This window comes from Zonotrichia leucophrys, chromosome 3, assembly GCF_028769735.1.
Source record: "Zonotrichia leucophrys gambelii isolate GWCS_2022_RI chromosome 3, RI_Zleu_2.0, whole genome shotgun sequence".
NCBI classification, from domain to species: domain Eukaryota; kingdom Metazoa; phylum Chordata; class Aves; order Passeriformes; family Passerellidae; genus Zonotrichia; species Zonotrichia leucophrys.
Window position 1 is genome coordinate 44268164 of NC_088172.1, and position 22805 is coordinate 44290968.

At 35.9% G+C, this 22805-nt stretch overlaps 1 protein-coding gene across 1 annotated transcript in view; it reads right to left on the minus strand.

Annotated features, from left to right (window-relative positions):
* The window catches only part of TRDN (triadin), a 223354-nt gene that overhangs the window by 120670 nt on the left and 79879 nt on the right, over positions 1–22805 (minus strand). Inside the window, 3 exon segments of the mRNA XM_064707176.1 lie at positions 582–653; positions 17547–17606; positions 22225–22419. Coding sequence (XP_064563246.1) covers positions 582–653; positions 17547–17606; positions 22225–22419 — 327 coding nt within the window.

Here is a 22805-nt window from a genome sequence, read left to right on the forward strand (position 1 = left end):
AAGTCATCAGACATAGTTAATTTCAAAATTAAAATGAGTATTTCAATCACTTTACTGTAATGATCAGACTATAAACAATATATTTCAATTGCAGGGATTATGTTTTAATCTTCTGAACGTAAGATCTGACTGTATTTCTCTTTCAGTGGTTTTAACAATAGCAATAGGGTTGATAAATGCAAAGCCAGAAATATTACATTCATTATTACAAACAAGGCACAGAAAAATTACTGAATAACAATGGCTGAACGAATAATCCAAAGTATATTAAGAGGATAATGTTGATTATGTTTATAGTTAGATAGCAAGTTATGGCTCAATGCCATTCAAAGCATTTTACATATTAGGCCTCAATCCCGTAATCTGTTTCACTCAGGAAATCCCCCAAGCCATCTGTAAGGAAAATTTGAGTTTTGTCATGCCTATGTCACTGTGTCATTCTTGTCCCAGGCCTAGTAAGGTGATCACTTTTGTAATATAAGCTACATTTACAAAAGAAAATTAAAATAAAAAAGCCCCATTAGAACAAACAGTCAGGTTAATAAGTAGAAGCCAATAAAGGTGGGAAAACTCAAACTTGCCTTCAATAGCTGCTGGTTTCTTTCTTGGACTGTGTTCTAGAAGAAGACGAGGTGGTGCAAATTCCTTATGTGCTGCACCTAAGGTTGTGAAGTATAGAAGATGTATTCACCAACAGGCTGAGCAGTTTCACTGGGAGGATGAGCTCCCCTCAAAATGGTTCATGTTAAAAATATTACATTGTGCATATAAGCTAGTATTTTTCAGACACTATAAGAAGGAAATGTATTTCTTAACAAATAGAGTAATTTATTTTTAAGAGTCACATTTGAGACCAATGAAGTCCACGTGACTCAAACATATGCTGAAATGCTACAGTTCTGGTTTTCTTCCTTTGACTCAAAAGATAATAATAATACTATAATAATAAGGTTGCATACTCATGATGCCTGCTCTACCACAAAGCCTTATTTTCTTCTGTCAAACAAATGATCTTCAGTTGCTCCCTAAAGTCCACTTAATGAACTCCTGGAAACACTAGTCAAAATTATGATGTTTCTCTAGTTAAAATTATGATGTCCTTAAGGCTCATTCTTAATTAACCAATACCAACCAGGTCATGCATTATAAACGCTGATGAGGTTCTGATTCCAGCTGCTGACTGAAACACCTCTACTCTCTCAGAGTGTTCAGCTGGGATTTTCTGTACTGTCTTAGCCTATGTGCAGATACCATATTTTGTACAAAACACTTCTCACTTCACTTCTCCACAGATTCGCAAACATATTTAATGTACCCTTATATTACTTATACTTATTTTCTAGTTTATGACTTATTTGAAGTCTCCTTATTTCCTTTTATTTCACTGGCATTTAGCCTCAGTAGCTATCCTGTCACTGTCATTTGGAGAGTGCTGGTTTTTTGTGACCTGAGAAATAAAATTAAATAGTTAAATATTTTATTGATTCAGTCATATGCACCAGCATACATTCACTGCACCAGAGTCCACATGCAAACAGACTGTTAAAACTCAGCTCCAGCTTCACATCAGAAACTCAAAGCCATGCCTCATGCTTGATGGTAGACTCAGAAAAGGAATCAAGGCTTTAATGGGGCTTGGAAACAACAGCATCTTACTTACCCCTCTCACTTTGAAAAGGTGTGTATACTCATGGGGAATGCATGAGAAAAATATCATCTTGAAGACAGCAGTGGGATTTGAGCATCATGGACTTAATGTTATTGCATCTCATCAACACATGTACAATTGCAGACACATAATTTGGAGCATGTGATTCAGTCCACCCAGTAATTTGTATAAAATATCAAACATACAGCTGCTCAAACTTGACATGTCCCTGAGCCACTGCCAAAATATTAACACATTGATAAAACCAATGTATTGAAGCTGTTTTGCAACAAATGGTAATAATCCTACATTTTCCATGTATTTCCTGTCTTGGCAATAAACCCAAGTGCATATTTACTGATAATATCACAGAATAACTATAGCCTTGAATGTTAGGAAAACTTCAGGAATCCAGATATTTAGCCATGATTTTCCAAATGCTTTATGTCCAAAAAAAAATAAACTTGAAGTTGCAAACTGAGCTGAGGAGCTGCTGATTACCTTTGTTGACAATCAGAATAGAAAAGTTACATTCATAACCATGTCAACACACAGAATCTGAAGCAATTGAATTTCCAGTTCAGAAAAAAGCAACATAGCAATTAATGAAGAATGGGTAATCTATTTTTTTCCTTCTACATTTCTTCAAAATCCTAGAATAAACATTAGGCTTTTTTTCTCCATTTTTTTCCTTTTTTTTTCCCTTTCCAGAACTAGACCACCTATTCCCCAGTTAGAGAAAGTGATAATTTTTGTTACTTGGGTGAATATTTTGTGTGAAAAGGGACAAAGGGCAGTGGCTCAGAACGTTGAGTAGATGAGTAATGAAGGAGAGTCGATAATTTGGACTGCAGAGTGGTATCTACAGTGTGGGGCAATGATCTAACTCCTCTAGGACAAATTGTAGGCTGGCCGCATTATCTCCCTGTGCTTTGCTGTGGCAGCAGTTTTCTAATGATAGCACCAGTGCGCGCATAATGCCAGTATGATACCACTTATTGCTAATGACTTGTCAAGTTCTGTTTTATAGCTTTACAAGTTTTAAGCAAATCATTTATTTCATGCAAATTGACCACATGATCCAATATGAGAGTGTTTTAAGTTTAAGCTTCACAGATCAAAAACTTTCCCTTAGGCCAAAATGTTTGTTCTGAGCAGGTTCCCATCCACTCTGATAAAAGGCTTCTTTAATGTTTCCATGTCTTATTAAATGTCTCTCTATTCACTTTGATGGGAATGTAAAGGACAGTAAATGAATAAATATTTTATCCATTCTTTTGATGAAATATGTTAAAGGGGATAACCTAAGTCAAATTTCTTTTCTTTTCCTTCTTCTCTCTTCTTTAAGTTATAAAGCACAAGTGGTTTTCTGTGGTACAGACTGATAAATAGAACTGAGGAATTGGCTTCAACAGATCAGACCATTCGTATTAATGATGTCTACTATCTTGACTCTGGCAGTGGCCAGTTGGACACATATCCATGATGTAAATGAGAGGAAGGCAGGATGTATTTTATGCTCTCAGTGGACAATCAAATTAGTCCGTGAATTACAAGAAGTTGTTATCCAGATTACCACTATTATTGCTGGACATGCACTTATCTCACAGCTTTTAAAATGCAGCCACAAAAAGCACTGCATAGTTATTTGCTTCTCATTTCCAACATAGCCTCCATTTTACTGCTAGGAGATAAGCCACTAAGGTTCATTTAAGCTTCTTTAAAAAAAAATAAAGTAAGCTTTGATTTCTCCAAAAGATGTAATTGCAAGCACAAAAATGTCCATGCATTTCTATGCCAGCCTGTCCCTAGAGTTGATCTGCAACATTTCCATGTGTCATCTGTCCATGCAGCTGTGCTTTAGGTATCTCCTTCATATTATGATATTGTAAAAAGTTGAAAATATATTACATCTGATGAAAACAGAAAGAGTGAAATATTTTGGATTTAGGCTCATGGGAATGATCTCATCAGGAGAAAAAGTGTCACATTAAAACATGAGTACCTTCCTCCACAGCCTGAAAGGAAAGAAATAGGCTGCAAGGCTGAATAGGTTTAGGACTCTAACTAAGTAACATGAATACTTCATTAAAAATCAGCTACAGTCCTCAAGCTCTGGGAAAGTTCTGTCATCAGTGTTTATCAACTTGATTGAGATGTCTTGAATAAATTAATCCTGACTTGGTTTATTAATATTTTAGATTTTTTTATTGCATGATAAGGAATACAAGACAAACTTTAATTACCTTACTTTTCTCAATCTAGGAAATGTCTTTCTGTGTGTGTCAAAAATATCATATTTAAATATTGTGTATAAACTGATTTATGATAATATCAAATTATATGAGTTTTCCTTCATTCCTGATCTTCTGAGTTCAACTTGTCTGCAGCAACCTTAATGAAGTGTCTAAATATATCTTTCAGGATAAAAATATTAGATACTTATTGTTGTTGTTGTTGTTGCTGTTATTATTATTATTATTATTATTATTATTATTATTCAGACATTCCAGACTGGTGAATATTCCAATTGGATATGGAGAGAAATAATGCCATAACAGAGTGCAATATGTGGAAATACCATTCCTATGACTGTTCATTTCCTCATATCCATATACCAGTTCCTTGAACAGCAGGAATCCTACAGTCCAACAGCACCAATACTTTGTTACATTTTCTTTATTTCTACAGCAAAATGTCTTCAGCTAAATCTCATTCTGCTCAGAGATTACATCATTCTCTAGTGGTAGTAAAAATAATTCAAATAAAGTAATTGTCTTTGCAGAGTCATTTTTTATGAAAAGTAAATTGAAAAAAATCAAATGTTTAATGAACGTTGGAACAAGACATGGATCAGCAGAATGAGGCAAGACTGCCAAATTTGCTTTTAGAGGACTGAAAACATAATGGAGTCCAACCCTTTAGCCCAGGCTTCCTGTTTTGATGTGCCAGTTGCTACAAGTTAAAGGTGAGTCTCTCCCCAGCTTTCAGTCATTACTCTCCAGACATTAGTCTGTGACAGTTCTGGGGAAAGGTTTCTCTGTTTATTGTATGTGCATGAAAGGAGCAAACTGTTTTTTCACTAAGAAAGAACTGCTGAGGATCAAGAGGTGAGATTATGTAACTGTACTGAACAATGCAAATGCTCATTTTCTGGAATGTATTTCTTGAAATAAAATACTGGTGCCCCATCTAGGCATTCTTTCCTAAGGAACACACTGTGGCACAAAGATTTCATGCACCCTGGCAATTAAATGGGGCCTGGGAACATTACTGGGCTCTGGAATTCAGATTTACATATCCTGCAACATGTTTTTGGATGGCCTCTGACAACTTTGATTTGTGCCAAACAGCAGTGTCTAAAAAATTCATTGGCTCAATTCAGGAATTGGCAGGGGCCAGGGACCACTCCCAATAGATAGCTGAGATACATCCAACCCATTTTGACCTTGAGGAAGTCTACAGGATGTGGCTGTCTCTATGAGAGAAAAAATCACATTCAGAGAGAGAACAGTTGAGTTGAGTTTGATTTAGTAATCTAGATGTGGCCACATAACAAAATTATGTCAAATGGGAAAAAATACTAAACAGGAATTTAATGACCTATTTGAAACAAAATTTTTGGCAGGGAGGATGGAATTGATGGATAATAAAATGAGACTTTTAAGAAAGTATATTTTAGTAGCCAACATATATTTCTGTTTTTCAATTGCACTCAGAAGGTGTCTCTTTATTAAATTGTTAATTGCCCAACATAAAGTGAAACTCTGATTTTGCATAGACTGATGATATTACTTAAGAACAAGCTACACTACAGTATATGCAGTGATTACCAGTAGCAATGCAGTCTTTTAAATTTTAGTGTTGCCACACTATCAGCCAGTTCTTTTATGATGCATAAGAAAAGAAGAAAAGGGGAGATTATATGGGTAATGACAAATCTAACTATGTTCCACTATATCTATGTATTTGAAATCCATTAAAAAACACAAATAATTTTGGAACTCTACATAGAGTCTAACTTAGAGTAAAGCAAATTATTGTGAGATACTCCCCCAACACACAGGCAATGAAACCAGGCCTGTACAAATAACCTAACAACTATGGGTGTCCATCCACCTATTAAGCTGAAAGCAAGGACTACTATGTTAAAATTGAGGGTGTAGGAAGGAAGGAAGTAGACTGATATTCCAAATGCTCTTTTGAAAGGGAGTAAGGGGAAGGATTAAATTTCTCTTCTCAAGACACCAAACATAAGTAGCAGCAACTTGATAGACTTCTATTTTTAATGCATAAATATTTGAGTTCATCCTTTGTTGTTGATAATGGATTCTTATATATGTTTCTATGTAGTAATAATATAATATATACTATATACATGTGTATGCATGAACATATAAAAACATAAAAATATTTATTTAGAATGAATTAGAGAAAGATTAGGGTTCAAAGGGACCTTGAAGATCATCTATTTCCAAATTCCTACCATGGTTTAATGATGTTTCTGAACAGAAAATACTTGACTTGGCGATTAAACAGGTGTGAGAATCATTGTTGCAGACTCCTGGAGATTGTGTGAACATCAGTTGCTGTGTTTTCACTCAGACACCAAATCAAATTAAAGTCACAGCTGGGAATTTGTTTGATATATATATATTTTTTTTTCCTGTGCATTTGTATCTCACACAATGCGAGTGTGCATAACAAGTGTACAAATGAGGCAGGCAAGACGGGCATGGGTAGAGCTATTGGTGTTTTGGGGTTTTTTTCTGTTTTAACTTAAAGCAGATACTATGGGTCCAGAAACACATGCAATGTATTTTAGATGCATGACAGAGATTTCAGTTTAATGTGTTTACAAAAGTAAATCTGTGAGAACTCCCTTACATAGCTTTTTTACCACAAAATCCCTCTTTAGTTCAATCCATATTTGTGAAAACTGTTCTAATTTTTATGTTCAGAAGACTGAAGTCATTTAGGAGTTAAGAGCTAAGCATTAACAGTTTTCTCATTATATGTTAAGAAGTCACATAGCCTTTCCTGACATTAAAATAAAATTGAATTGAAAATATTGAAAATTGAATTTGCTGCCTCCACTTCCTCGCATTATTTATCACAGGCAGTTAGCAGGTAAAAATAAACCTACATGTTATGTCTAGAAATATCAAAAGATGCATCTCAAAGATCTAAGTACCAGGACAGTGGAAATTGTGGGGTATTGTGTGGTAATGATGGGTTATTATAAGCACAGTGTAGTACAAAAGGACTGTAGAGGCAGATTACAAAATGAAAAGACATATTCAGTCTTTCTTTCTCTCCCCAAATAACCTTTAATAAATTGGTATTATGTACAGTGACTCCTAGCATAATTAACATGAATATCAGGAGTTGGCATAGATGCTTTTTTTTTTCACAATATGAAATATCCAATTAAAACAGAAAACGCTGCAACTAAATACTTGCAGCTAACAATTAAACAGAACAGAGGGACCTTATAAGCTTTTATGATGAAAAGCAATAGACACTGACTATGCCATGTGAGCACTGCTTAGTAATTTCTGTTCTTTGCATTTGGTTTATCTGTACATATAATATTTTCAACCATCCTTAGTCCAACTACATGTAAGAAATATTCAGTGCCCAAGTCAGAAAAGCAATAAGTGACAGTTACAAGAATGATAATGCTTTATGTTGTCTTCAAGAAAGAGTGCATATGCCACTTTTTGCAAAACAAAAACAGCCTAACGTGGATAAAATCAAATTACAGATAAAATTACAAATTTTGATAATCTCTCACAATTACAGATATTTGTGGATAATGAATATACTTATTAAATAAATCACTGGAAGTCAAACTAAATCCAAGTATCTCTGTCCCGGAGCCACAAAGTTTTTCATATCTCTGAGTCTTTTTGCTAAAATGAGGCAAACAAGGAGTTAATGATTATGTTACCTGTCTTGTCTATACTTGGCAATCACTTAAGACACTGAATCCACAGCCATTTTTCAGAAGTTAAAATTTCAATAATGCAGTTTGAAGTTAGAGGGAAAAGAACTGAGAGGTTTTATTAGATCAAATATCAGAGGAGGGCTCAAAGCTGCAGAGGTGTTGGCTCCTAACTCCTGTTTATTCACTCCCACTGAAATCACTGGGAGCTAAGTTCCATGGATGTAGATATGAGAAATACCGGAAGAAAAACCTGCAATACTGGAGATCATGATTATTTTAAACCAATAATGCTTTGATAGCTACTGATTCTTTTTTCCCTTTGGTTTTGCCAGGAAAGATGCTCTATGCTTTAAAGAAATTATTTTTCAAACAAAGGGTCCTGGGTTTCACTGTCATGAGTTTTAACCCTGGTGCTCAAGGCATCCTCCATGATTTTTGGGTAAATGACTTAACTTACCAAGTCTTTCCATTGAATACATAAATGGATCGCACAGAAATTAAAAAAAAAAAAAATAAAATTGTGAGCGTATGACAACTAAAATTCTAAATTCTATGAAAGTGGAAGCCCTAAAGGCTGAGTTTTTGTTCTGATGCAAAGATTGTTTAGGTTTCTTTTGTTTGAATCATTTGGATAGGGAATATCTTCCACATTTATTCAAGAAAATATTTCTCTCCATTTCTTCTTTATCCCTTTCACTCACTTTCAAAACACTATAGCAACTGGAATGATTTTTTTTCCAAGTGGCACCACTATTCCCTTGATTACATCAACAGCTGCTCCTGATAACATAATTTCAAATTTTATAGAAAACTTGTCATTTCAAGTCTTCATTTGAATAAAATTCTTGCTTGCACATTTGCAGCATATTTCTGGAATGTATGTAGGCTGTCTCACTACCAGACATTTAAAAGTTAACTTTCAGACAGTTATATCTAGATAAGTCACCCAAGGGATCCATTTATAGTCAATGGAGAGAAATTGGTACCTTCAAAGAGTGATTCATCTTTTCTATCTTAGGCATCTTTCTTAGGATGAAATTGTCCTCTGGAGGCATCTATTTCATACCACTGGCTATAAAGACAGTTAAAGGTTAAAGCTGGGCAATTAACTTTTGGGTATCTAAGTTAGGTGCAATGAATTGCAAACATTTTATTTTGCAGTTGTCCATAAAGATGATGCTTCATGCCACCAAAATATTCCAGGACTAAAGGAGCCATGCATGGTTTTTCATACTGTAGATACTGTTGGTAACACATTGCTCCCCAAACCACCAAAAATTGTATGAATGTATCTCAAATATAGGAAGAATTCTGGTTTTAAACCTAATTTTTAAAAAATTTAAAAATTTGTTTAGGTATAATGTATGTGGGCATTGAACACCTTTTGAAATTTCTGTTATTTATTTTGTGAGATAATACTGGGTGTATTGAAGGGAAAAGTGAAACAATAGGAAGGAAGGTGAATTTTCAGAGGGAGGAATAGTGGTTCCTGATGAAGAAAGAATAAAGTAGTTTTTGACTCATTATAGGTATATGTCATAAGTTAAACATCTTTTTGACTGGGCAGATACATGCAGGAAGAAAGCTGACATCAAAAGAAAGTTGCACGTGAAGAAAGAATGGTGAAAGGATCTGCCACAGCTTACAGTCCCAGTGGCTGCAGATGAGATGCATAAGTAGGTGGGCATAAAAGGTAGGGATGTGTTGTTTAGGCCAAAGCTTCTACTGCATTTTATGTTCTCAGACCAGAAGAGGAGAGGAATTCTTGCTAAGCTGAAATGCTTCATGATGGAATGTATTTTGTCAAAGTACTTTTGGATCCTTTCTATGCTCTTTTTATCTATGTGATATGGTAAAGTGGTACCATTACGGTTGTTGAAAGTGATTCTCCTCATTTTCCAGCAGAGACAGCATAAGATTCTATACTGGGATTAGAAGAGTAACTTCTAGTTTCATAATAGAGATATAGGTTTTTCATTTTTAACAAAAAATGCATGAGAAAAGTGGAAGACCTTCAGAACACATTTTTTCCTTCTTCATAATGTTTCAGTGTATTCAGCATCAGGAGGTGTTTAAAGGCACATGTTTTCCTTGTTGTAAAAATTGAGAGATTCAATCTAAGGTGGCTAACTCCCCTAAGAATTTTCAAAATTATATTCTAAATACAACAGATTCATTAGCTCAGTAATAATTTTAACAACCTGGGCTTATAAAAATGTCTGAAGGAGAAGATAGTGGGTTATCATGTTTCATAAAAGGCAAATGTTCGCCTGTAACCCATGTAGGATTCCTGCTTTACTGAAATGGTTGGCATTTTAGATGCTGTTGCCTGTCTTGTTTACTTTAAGAAACTCTATGATAGAGCCTTGCCTCCAGCTTACTCTGATAAGCTCCCTGTATTCATTCCAAGTGGCACGACCCTGCTTCCATCTCCTGTGTATTTCCTGCTTACACTTGAGTAATGACAGGAGTTCCTTGTTCATACATGCAGGTTTCTTGCCCTCTTTGTTTTCTTGCTCACTGGGGGTGCATCATTCTTGAGCCTGGAGGAAGTGATCCTTGAATATCAACCAGGTCTCTTGGGCCCCTCTTCCCACAGGATCTGTTGCCATGGGATTCTTCCAAGAAGATCCCTAAAGAGGCTAAAGTCATCTGTCCTGAAATCCATGATTGCAATGTTCCTTGCTGCCCTGCTTCTCCCCTGCCCATTGCTGGACTCCACAATCTCACGGTCACTGTGGCCAAAGCAGCCCCCCGGCCTTCACACCTCTGACAAGGCCTTCCCTGTTTGTCACTATGAGGTAACCATGGTAACCATGAGGCCACCATTCCTTGTGGGATCCTCCACTGCCTCTGTCCGGAAGCTGTCATCAATTTACAGGAGCTTCCTGGACTGTTTGTGCCTCATTGTGCTACTTCTCCAGTAGTTACCAGGGTAGTTACATTCCCTTCCAAGAATCTGTGCCTGTGACTTTGAGGCTGCTTCAAGCTGCCTGTAGAATGCCTCCATTTTTTAACTTATTTTTGTAGCATCAGTATCTGCTGTAATAATTCTAACTGGAAATCAATTATGACAATGAGTCATTAAATGCAATTACTATTTTACAAAGTCCCTTGCTAAACTTATTTTTACATTTTAAATAGGAAACTATTTGTTTACTATTAGCTGTTTAGGAGGGGTGTTTTGGCATTAAACTTTTACCTTTATTTTCTAAATTGCTTACTTTTCAAAACTAAAGTAGTTGAGTCTTTTGATGATCCTTCATTGAAATCACCCTTCATTTGAAACTTGTTTATTGAACTATGTGAAATATTTTTAATACTAAATTTTAGCAATAAACATAATGCAATTGTGAGAATAATTTGGTTACTCAAATTTCTCTGCCTTCACAGCTTAAATTGGTTTGTTTCCATTAAAATTGAAGACTTAGACTCATTTCAGCATTTTTAGACTCAACAGCAAAGGTTTGTGGCTTTCTCTTGTATCTCATAATTTTGATCCTCAGAAAGCTTACAGTGAACTATCAAAGAAAGACATTCATTCCTTTCTGCAGAAGCAGAATACCTCACATTCTCTTTATAGCTGTTTCCAAGAGAGTGAGTAGTTTGAAATTTTTTGGCCAAGTTACAATGAAGTGCCATAAGAGTGTTGACAGATGCAGCTTCATGTGCCAGCATCTGGCTCTGATTCACAGTGGGATGGTACAAACTGGGAATAATGGGTAGTTGTTTTGCCTCTGTGGGATGGTGTCAGGATTGTGCTGATAACATCCCCTTTGAGAGATCAATGTCATTTCAGAGTTTGACAAAATAGACAGGTTTTGGGATGGGAAGAGGGGCAGTCATAGACAAGAGTCTTGTTAAAATGGGATCAGTGGATGTCCTCTCATAGTTTCTTGGATAGAAGTTTGAAGAAGCAATATTTAACTCTAAATGACAGATAATGTTTATTTTAAGAATTGCACATTAATAAATTAGTTAGAAAACTTTTTAATAACTCAAAATTAATTTTCAGTTTCTCATACATGTATTTAAAAATACTGCTCATTAATTCTTTCCTTTCAAACTCATTGAAATCTCTCCCAGGACATTACTAGAGAAATAAATAGTTCTTTCATTCAATCATCACCATTTATGCCATCCACAGAAACAAATGGGTTGGCAAGTGTTTCATCATGTGAACAGTTTTTTTTCTTGATAAACGGATGGACAGTTAACTGACATCTCTGAAGAAAAACCCAGATGAGTCTTTTCAAATTTTTAGGTTACGTTATTTCCCTCAGCAGGCAGTAAAAAAGTAAAAAGCTTAAAATGTAAAACTAGAAACATCTCACTGCCTCCCATATTTTGCTTTAGTATTTCTCAAAAAAAACATCTGACTTGCTTGTTTTCTACCACTGGGGACAGGGCTATTGAGTAGCTTGCACCAGAAAGCATCTCTCCATAGGAAAAAAAAAAAAATATTCCTTTAGCACTTACTCTCAAATGTGAAAGCCCATAACTCAGTTGAAAGATTTTCATGCTGAATTTCTCCAAACAGCAAGCTAATAATATTATTTCTTATTTTTTATGACAGATTTTTATTTCTTTTTCTAATTGCACTTCATTAAATATATCCCCAGGGAAACTATATCAAAGCTGTCTCCATGTAAATGTAATGTAACAAGTTGAAATGTTACTCCCTGTCATTGAGATATCCATAACACATCCTAGTCTAATCAAGTAGGAGTGACACTTAAAAATAGTTCAAGAGCCTAAAGCGTTTTGCTATCTGAACAGCGGAGGGCAAGTATTTAGTTCCAGTGCTACAGCCCACCCACGGCAAATACAGGCATTTTACTTTCTAAAATAGGCTTTGTCGTTCTAGGTATGTTTTTTTTTTTTTTTCACAGTAATATTGTCCATGATCTTTCAATATTGATGTACCTTTATACCATTATCTCCATATTTTAAGGTTATTAAATGGCAAGAAACATACTGATATCTTGAACTTGTCTTGTCATATTGTGTAATAACAGTAGTCCCTCCTCTTTGACAGAATATTTCTTGGCAATGAGGAAGAGGTAAGCCTTGGAAGAATATTGTAGACATGATGGATTTTCACTCTACACTTTCCAGGACCAAGCAATCTGTAAGATTCCCCATGGATACTCATCACAATTTGCCTTAATTTCTTGACTTTTCATGTTTGCTGGGGGGAGGGTGGGGTGGTTAGAGGTGCAGGGGGGAGGGGGTGTTTTTCAACATGAGTGCAAAAGGTGAGGCTTCAATGATTATTTTAATGAGAAGGTGTGATGACTCTTTTACCCTATGGGATACTCTCTTGCAGTGTACACATGCCAGAAATCCTTGTGAATTTCTCCAAGTCATATATGTTTTTCAACAGTATAAGACAAGTAAAATTGTCTGCAACACATTGGCTTTCATATTGGCTTTGGGACTGGCTTTGAGACCCTGGAATGGAAATACACAATAAATATAAGTGTACATTGATGAAAGGAACCGATATGGCCACTTTCCTTTGCAGTCTAGCTGTTATTGAAAACAGCTATGTAGTGGTACAATCCCCATAGGGCAAACATGTTCTTCAGTGCTAAGGTCTTAGAAAGTCCAAACTGTGATTAATACCACATCTGTGTTCCCACTGTCTTTGTTGTGAATTAAGCAACTGTAAAGATCCTCCATTAGTGAGTCAGGTGTACTGTGAAATGCAAGTGATTTAACCAAAACCAGAACAGAGTAAAGGAATGCATGCAAAATAAACTTCTAAGTGATTAAAAAGAAAAGAAAATCACATCACATCACATCACAAGTAGATAATATGCTTGTGAGGGAAAAAAAGTGCATTTCATGACTAAATACCCAAGACATGCTTACCACTCAATTCAGCATGCACAACAACATGCTGAGGTGCCATGCGGACGAGAGACATGCAAGAATCCAGTTTCAGTAGTTGCAAAGCAAAACAGGCATTTCATCAGAACAGCTACTTGATTTGCCAGATGAGTGCCAGATTGGCAAGCATTGCAGGGAAAGCAGGGGAAGAGTAGGAAACAGGCTTATGGCACAGGGGGAAGGAAATACAGTCGATCCAGTTAACTTAAAGTATCATGTTCTCCATGCTAAAAGAGTGACCAATTAGTGCCCCTGAAATCCTTCCACGTGGGTGAGGATTTCAAACTTTCTAACATAAAAAAATAGTTATGAAAACAAGTTTTAAAATTTCCACTAAACTAGAACCCTTTCTCCTACCAATAAAAAATAAACTATGAATAAGAACATTAGAAATACTACTGAGAAAAAAAATGGGAATATCAAACAAATTATCAAATACATGGAATAGACTATATCCACTAAACTATATGTTTGTGACCTTCTGCATCAAAAATGCTATCTTGGACTAAAGAAATGCCAGTAGGAAAATAAAGGTACCATAGTCAGAGCTAACGTTCTTAAATAATCAAGCTTTCTACCTAAGGTTTTAATCTTTATAAGGAAAACTTGGAAAACTAATCCTGAAAGAAGTGCATATTAATTCTTCTTTACAGGCAGACAAAAGGAGTACAAAGCAGTTTGGGCAGAGTGATTTGTTAATGATGCTGAGACAGCACTGCCTTGGCTGAGCAACTGTAGTCCAGGGACAAATAGGACCAGAAAATCTATGAAAGGTGGTTCAGCAGTTCCTCTGAGAAATTGTCACTTATTATGAGCATTTTAGACAGAAGATAAAAAAAAATATTTTTAAGGCCGATTTCTCAAGAGATAAAATCAGAAAGCAGTTTTTTATACTGTGTACAGTAGGCCTCAAGTGGTCTACCTCTAAATGTATCAGTAGAACCCAACTGGTCACTGTTGTAGTCATGATATTCAAGGGAAGGACTTCTGGATTAGAAAAAATCAGTTTATGGCTAAAACTCCACTATTATCATTGTAAAGTGCTGAGAACCTCAAATACTTCTCTTTCATAAAAATTAAAATATTAGTCTTAGAATTTATTTTATATTGATACAATTATTGTGGATTGAAGGAGGACATCCATGAAATTTGTCAGTATCAAGGACAAATACTACCAGCGAAATGAGAAAAACCAGCTAATGCTGCATGAAGCATCTTGGCAAAAATTCTTCCTTATATGTCTTCCTTGAATTGCCTGTGTACATTTCATTCATTTTTTATAGCTAAGACTGCATTGTCATGATGAAACTTTGAGCAGGTGAAGAATATTTCAGCTTCATTTGTTAAAATCAATATAAAAGCATTAACTGACCTCCAACAGATTGATGTGACCGACAAAATGCATTATTTGATGTATTTTAAGAAATGTATTTATTAATGAAATCTAAAGAACTGAATTTTACTTTTAATGTTAATTGTTTGAGCACTATAAAATGCCATACAAAATGAACTACTTTTCTATAAATTCTTGCTTAATATTTATATAAAAAACCCTAATCTTATAGTAATTTATATGATTTTTTATAATAATAACACTGCTAACTAACATTTTTTTCTAAGAAAAAATGCTGAATGATATAACTAAAAATGACATTATAAATTTTGCCTAAGGAATCAGCAATTCATGTTTGTTGCAATCAATCACAGAAAATCCCAATATGTCTGTGCAAAGGAATTTTCTATGACAAAATTTTTTCCCCTTCACAAATGGTAATGTTGAGATTGATAGAAATTATTCCATGTTTGAAAGAACTGTAGAGTCAAGGTGACTGTAATTCAATTCCTCAGCTGATATGAACTCAGAGCTCTTTGTTTGGACAAAGTTCCTTACCATAAAATATATAGACAGATAAAAGGATAAAATATACCAGATCGTAACTCTAATTGGATATTAGGGTTATTAAAGGGTGTTTTCCCCACATTTATCTATTCAGTAAAATGAATTACAGTAATACTTCTGTTCACAAAAGGATGGTGTAAAATGAGCAATTTGTCTGAGAAAGACAGTAACAAACTAATCGAGTACTGTTTGGTGGCACTCTTCTCAATGATTTCCACAAATCAAGGCTGATCATACTTGACCTCTACTTTGCTTCTCAGAAACACTGAGTAGTGTTTCTGGAGTCTGGATGTTCCAGCATTGCCTTTCACAGCTGATGGGTTGAATAAAGCTTGTTTTCAAGTCAATGTTTTTTTTTTCCCCTCCCACAAAAATGCATCTGGCTTCAGCACAACAACCATTTGCAGCATTTAACTTCAGGGTTCAACAAGTAACTTGAGAGGTCAAAAGGCAGTCACTTGACAGACGGAACTCCAGGTGGACTTTGGGAGATGTTAAGGAGTAGTCCATTTCCACTTCACCTAAAAATTAGATTATTTAAGATACTTTAAAACTTATTTCTACTTTTTGGAATCTAAACATGTCACCCTAGTTTTTCATTCACTTGTAAGGCCATCTGATCACCCTATGTCCATTTAATGTCTTTCAGCTCTTTAACCTGTGGTTTCTTGCACAAGTCTGTCACAACACACTGGTATGACACAAGGCAAACACTGGAAGAGTCATGTCTTTATCTTCTGAAATTCAAGTCACTAGAGACTTCATTCTCTATTTCACTGCTCCCCTTCATGGATTTGCCAGTTTCCTTGTAGCTGGAAAAGTCACAACTGGAAAAACCCAAGCTGTCCCTTCCTACAGCACATTTGCCTCAGGAGAGGGTCAAACAGGCCAGGGAGCCTTCTGAGAAAAAAAAAGGTTTTTTTGCTGGTGCTTGTAAATGTCAGGACAACTGTAAGAAAGATCCTGAAGATTTCCATGAAAGTATTTCTTGTGTGAATTGTTGATGGTACAGTCGTGTAAATCCAGAAACTAGGTCATTCACATTGGTGCAGGGTGCTATTTTTTAACTCAAACCATGACTGAGTCTCTGAAAGCTTTAGCTAATCATTTTCCCCCTCTGAGCCTAAAGCAGTCCCTCTGTCTATAACTGCATGTCTTTAGAAATCCTAGAGGAGATGCAGTATTTTACTCTCTTTTGATGGAGCCCTCTCCCTACTGAATCCCAAGTTTGTTCATTTTCTCTCTACAAAAATCTGTGTCCTCCCTCTCCCCTTTGTGAGAGTCTTTCTTTCTCAGCCACGTCCTTATGACTTCCCAGCTCTGTCTGAGCCTGGGCACGGCAAGAGAGGATGTAAGCCACAAGGCAGAGATAAGAAAAACAACAACCAGTTCAGAGGTGTACCTGTGGAGAGCTTTTTGAGCAAATAACTGAACAAACAAAGCTGGTAAGGTTTAGAGTGTCCTTAAATATTCTCTCCTTAACTCTTTTCATTAATATTATTGCTTTTCACTCCTAGGGTTATGTCTCTTTACAGTATGTCTAGACTTCAGCAGGAAGAGTATTTATTAAATAAGGTCAGGGTCGACTGACTTAATATTATGAGATGATGCTCATTCATCATTAGAAGCTCTATCTTCTTTTTCTCAGTGAGGAATTAAGTGTCTGTGTTAGAACAGATTAGCATGGAGATGTGGGAAGAGAGAAGATAAAGCACAAAAGTGGTGGATCAGCTAAGGTATTTTATGTACTAGCAACAATGAAAGTTCTATTTTTGAAACATTCTGGAGTTAAGCCTTGCTATTTGTGGAGAAAAAAAAAACCCAATAAACCAAATAATCGGCTATTAACAATAAGCTCCTTCCTCTTGCGTCTCAGCCAAAAGAAGCATGGAAAATTTCAGCAATTTCTACAGCCTTCCATTGACTCTACTTTTAACATAACCTTGATTTTAATTCATGCATTGTAGACAGAAAATTAGAAGATTTAAGAAAACAGCCATTAGCTCTTATGCTTTATTAAAACTATTTGCACACTCTTTGTTACTCTTGTGAGATCTTTCAATAATAAAAAACCACACTTTTAATACATAAAGGAGCAAAAACTTGCAGGGAAACAGAATATTAGAACAGAATTCAATGATAGAGGAAAGTACCTGGATAAAAATCCCCTTGTGCAAACATGTCAATCACATAGCGACAGAATGCATATTGATCTAACAGAGCAAAAAAAAAAAGAAGAGTAATGAAGAAAGTGAATTTAGAATGTCATTTCTATTTAACAGTGAAGATAAAGTTTGGCAGAGCAAAGTCATCTCAGTAGCCTTTCCATAGGTGGTCTTACTTATTACATATTTCTGGCTTTTTTCCTGACCTTCAAGGGGCTCATGTGTTTAGAAAGTGACAATTTGTTGTCCAGATCTAACTCAAAACCTCTAGCCAAGAACTGCAGAGCTTCCAGTGTCCCAGAGCTTCCACCTCTTTTGCTGGGCCAGCTCTGCTTGGCATATATCCTAACCCCATGCACAGGTACCAGGCAAGCAAGCACAGTGCTGCCTGGCCACAGGTCTCATAGACTTTTCATCATCCATGAAGACCAATTTCACAGACAGCTGATAGATAATTTAGAGAAAGGTTTTGTATCACTGTATTTTGTTAATATGTTTTTACCCATTTAATAAATATGTATATTTTGTGAATGGGAATATAAAGAGAACTCTGTGTACTTACACTCCTATAGCAACAAGATTTTCCACAGAATTCTACTGTTTCACTACAGAATCATTTTCCAAACACTGATCTTTAAAAATACATATTTATATATTAAATTTGTATAATGCATCTATTAAATTTATATATATATATATATATATATATATATCTATCTCATAAACAGAGCTGGAGAGCCTAATAAAAATTTCTAACATTAGGAATGGTGAGGAAAAGTCATCAGCTTTAACTGAGCATAAAATAACTTCAATATTGCTGTATTCTTCAGCAGGTCAGACAAAAAATCTTGTTGCCCCAGTGGACTCTAATGGGCATTTGCTTTGAAAGCTAATGTTGATGTCTAAATTCCAGGTGTGGTTAGCTAAGTCAGTTCTCAGTTTTCCTTGAGTCAAGCATATTCATCCCTGTGTCCAAGACTCTTCTAGCACAGTTCCTACACTGTAGAAGTTACATCTCTTCCTCGCTCCACCTCCTGTGGGATCTCTGTCCTACTCACAAAGCCACTTTCTCTCCCCATTGCCAACTCCAAAATAAAATTATGCTGCCTTTGGAATAATTAAAGTTTTTAAAATAGCACTGCTGTTACATTTAAATGCAAACTGTAATTGCCAAGTTTGTGACACTCGTTGCATCATTGACTTTCATACATAGGTCACTGCTACATCAGTATCACTTGATGCTGAGACATTTGTGTGACTGCTGCTTTGTTAAGTTGAATGATCCAGCAGTCCTTGGATGAAGAACTACTGCTTTCAAGTCATTATTTCCTATGCAGATGTAGAAATTAGGAAAAGGTTTACCAACTCAACAAATATCCAAACAATTTTTCTAGTTGATAGAAGCCTAGCCAGCTGTTTTGTGTTAGTGAGATGGCAAGAGCCATAGCAGTAAGGATTGTAGAGCCTGGGGCAAAACTTTCAGCATGTACTCAGGGCTGTGGCTGTAAACAATGCCTTTAAAACCTCTGATGAATATTCATAATAATTTTTACTTTTATATTTGGGAATTCGCATTTATCATTCTGTCTGACTCCAACTTTGCATTCCTTCCTTAAGGCTACAGTATCTGCCCTAAGTCTATATGATAATTCCAAAAAAAAACCCCAAAAAACACTGTGTGTGTGAGAAAACACATAGAGATCTGTTTCCTTAAGCCCACCAAAAGCTACTGACTTTGATGCACTTGCAATAGGGTCTCAGTGAGTATTTATAAATAAAGTGGAGCAATGCCAACACTTTAGCCCAGAAAGCAAATGGCAGGACACAGTTCTTGCACAAAACCCTGTTTCTCTTAGTTCTCTCTTGCCAAAACAAGCCGCCCCTATCCTTGCTGCCTGTCAGGAAGATTTCCTGCACCATCTGGGCCACTGTACAAAAGACTGCAAGGGGATACAGAACAAAATGATGGCAGGGGACAGCACACTGCATGGACAGTGCCAGGGCAGAGCACAGGCCTGCCCTGGTTCTGTTTGAGTTGTGATATAGACATAGCCTAAGGCCCTAGAATCACACCATTTCATTGATATTAAAATAATCTATTCTTTAAGCTTAGTAGTATGGACCAGAAAAAATCCAGACTGTGTTGTTGATTTTGTTTATCTGTTTTTTGTTGTTGTTGTGGGGGCTTTTTTCTGGGTTTATTTTGTTTTGTGGAAATGTGATCTGAATAAACTTTTAAAAAAAGGCTTAATCTTGATTGTACCTCAGGAATAAGATTTTATATTACTTTCTCCTTATATAATATCTTTAGCAGCTCTACTTAAAAAAATGGATTTAAAAAAGAAATTGGAGGCAGAATGTAAAACTCTCAATAACAAAAATATAACTTCCATATGGCATAGCAAGGTACACTATAACATCCTATTTAAGTTTATAGGAATGATACCAATCAGTAGAGATTGAAATCTAAGGAATTTTAAATGAATATGATTTTTCAAGTGCCTCTTCATGGCTAAAAATCCATTTTAATCTAAAGTCCTTTATTAAAAGGGAAATTTCACACTTTAGTTTTCACCCATAGCTCTGTAATGATGACACAAATATTCATATAAGTACTAAAAGATCATGTCAAAATTTGGGACTAGATTCTTAATGATAAAAATACTCATTTTCTTGTCGTTGGGCTTAATGTGATTTACCCAGGAAGATGACCTCTCTTTTTAAATTTTAATTTCAGTATGAAACTATGCAAAAACTCTTATGTGATCACTGCTGTATTTTTTACAGTTTCAGATAAGCTGGCAGAACTACTCCCTTGAGCAAGTAAAGATTGCAGGATCAGGAAATCTCTGAAAAACTGCATTGATTTTAAATCTCTGAAAAACTGCATTGATTATGTTCACCTTGGGTCACAGTGGGACTGAAACATAAAGATGAATTTTTTAAAGCATCCAGCAGGGCAGCAGTGGTTTTTGGTGGGAAAAGGAAGCACAACAGTAGGAAATGCAGCTTCTACTAGATGTGGGGAGCCCTGTCTGCAGTAATAAAGGCAGTTGAAAAGGCTCCTTCCTTCCTCCACTCCTTCTGTTTATTCACATTTTCACCTGCTGGGATTCCATGCACAGTCACTGGGTAACACTCTAAAGCAGACTTGCAAAATGATCTGTTAATATTTGATGTCAAGATGGATCATTTTGCTAATATTTATCAGCTAAAGTTGTTGGGAATCCCACAAAAAAAACCCCAACAAACAAAAAACCACCACTATTCTATTGTAATCTTTGATCCCTACTTAAAATATTTTGTTGTCATCTGCACAGCACTTCTTTTTGAGAGCTTTGTCCTGAACAGTATGGAGCACACCCCACTGTGCACTGAAACTCTTGCAGAGCAAACAAAAAATTGAAAGAGATTTTCAACTCCCAAAGTGAACTGAACAATTTGCTGAACTTTTTCCTTGGTCACAGCAATCAGTGTGATAGATGCAGCTTTGATTCCATGCCTCAAAGGTCCCAATATCTCAAGTGAAGGACAAAATTAACTGGAATACAAACAAATGTTAAAAAATACTAGTTCAGCACACTATGTATGTCAGAAAGTGGGCTACGTCTCAAACTCTCTCAGTTTTCTAGAAAAGTATAATTTAGGCAACTCCTAAGGGGTCCAGGGCAATGGTTATGAAATTCTGAGAGAATCTGATCAGGCAGACTCAGATATCCAGGCAGGGACAGCTTCTTTGATGTTCAGGCACAGCAATTTATCTGTGGTTAACAGCTGAAAGGATCAGATAGGTGCTCTATGCAACACTGAGCTGCCTCTTTCAATGTCAGAATAATCCCGTGGCTGCAGGGTGGCACTTCATACAGAAAGTCAGGTCCTGCTGCCTTCATTCATACAAAATTGTACTCAGTGCCATGGAAATGCCACAGGGAAATCAGGGAAGCAGTCTGTGCAACCCGGGACTAGAAGAATGCAGGCTTGATCTGACAAAGTGGAGCACACAGTTAACACCTTGTTAACCATCTAGTCTTGATGCATGTTGATTCTTTGTTTAATCACTTAATTTCTTCCTTGCACTAGACCAACAGGATTTCTTTCCTTTTTGGAAGAAATTTGGAAGCTGGTCACATTAAGTTATATGAGGCAGGTACATCACTATAATGCACAACACCTGACAACCTAATTGCCTCGTACAGTATGATGTTAGATAAATTATTACATTCCTTTTACACTGTTGCTACTTTCTTTATGGCTACAGAGGGCACATGCAGATGTAGAAAAAAACCTAAATTCCCAATAGGTTATTGGACAGTCTGAATTTTCAAAAAAACTCTGCTTGCAATCTACTACGTTAGATACTACTGAGCAAATCCAAAAAGTCTCAAATCTATCCAAAGAGAAATTGGTCCTTGGTAAAGAAGGATTTAAATGAAAATGAAACTTTAGCCATGAAAACCATCTAGAGCCTTCTGATTATATACCTTAAACTTATTTTATTTTCTGTAATCATGTCCTAGCAGTGTGAGGTTCAAGTGGAATTTATTTGTACTGTGCTTTTGTTTTTCATGGGTGCACTTTGGTCCTTGACAGATCTAACTCCATTCTCTCTCTTTCTTCCCTACTACCTTTTTAGGATCTTCATCTGTTTCCTCTTCATTTTGTTTACCTTTCTTGTCCGATTTAGTTACAGTCTGAAGAGCTTTCTCCTCCTTAACTTTCGTTTTGGCCTTTATTAGCCCAGTTTCTGTTGTTTTTGTCTCTGCCTGCTTGACCTTCTCTGCCATCTTTGCTTCTCCTTTTCCATCCTTCACTTCCTTTTTGACTTTTGCTTCCACTTTAGTGCTCTTTACTTTCTTCTCCTCTGCAGACAATAAAGAAAAAGCTGTCAGTGTCATTCTCTGCCCCCAACATAACATTCAGTGCCATTTACTTTATATTGTGCTATTAATAATGAGCATTTCTTCATTATTAACAGCTTGGTAAGACCTGATGAAAACTATAATCCCCTCAAACCAGGCAGAATTAAACAGAGATATGAGATCCAATGAAGCTTTATTTCAGTGCTACACCATGAGCTTGGCTGATGCTAAATATGATAAAATATGCCAAATAATATCAATAATATCTTGTTTCTAACAAGATAGTTTTTATGGTATAAACTAGGGAGAAAGATATTGGTCATTAAGCAAACAAATATGGAAAGGTATATATGTACAAGTTTAGACTTCAGAGTTAAACTCTGTTGTA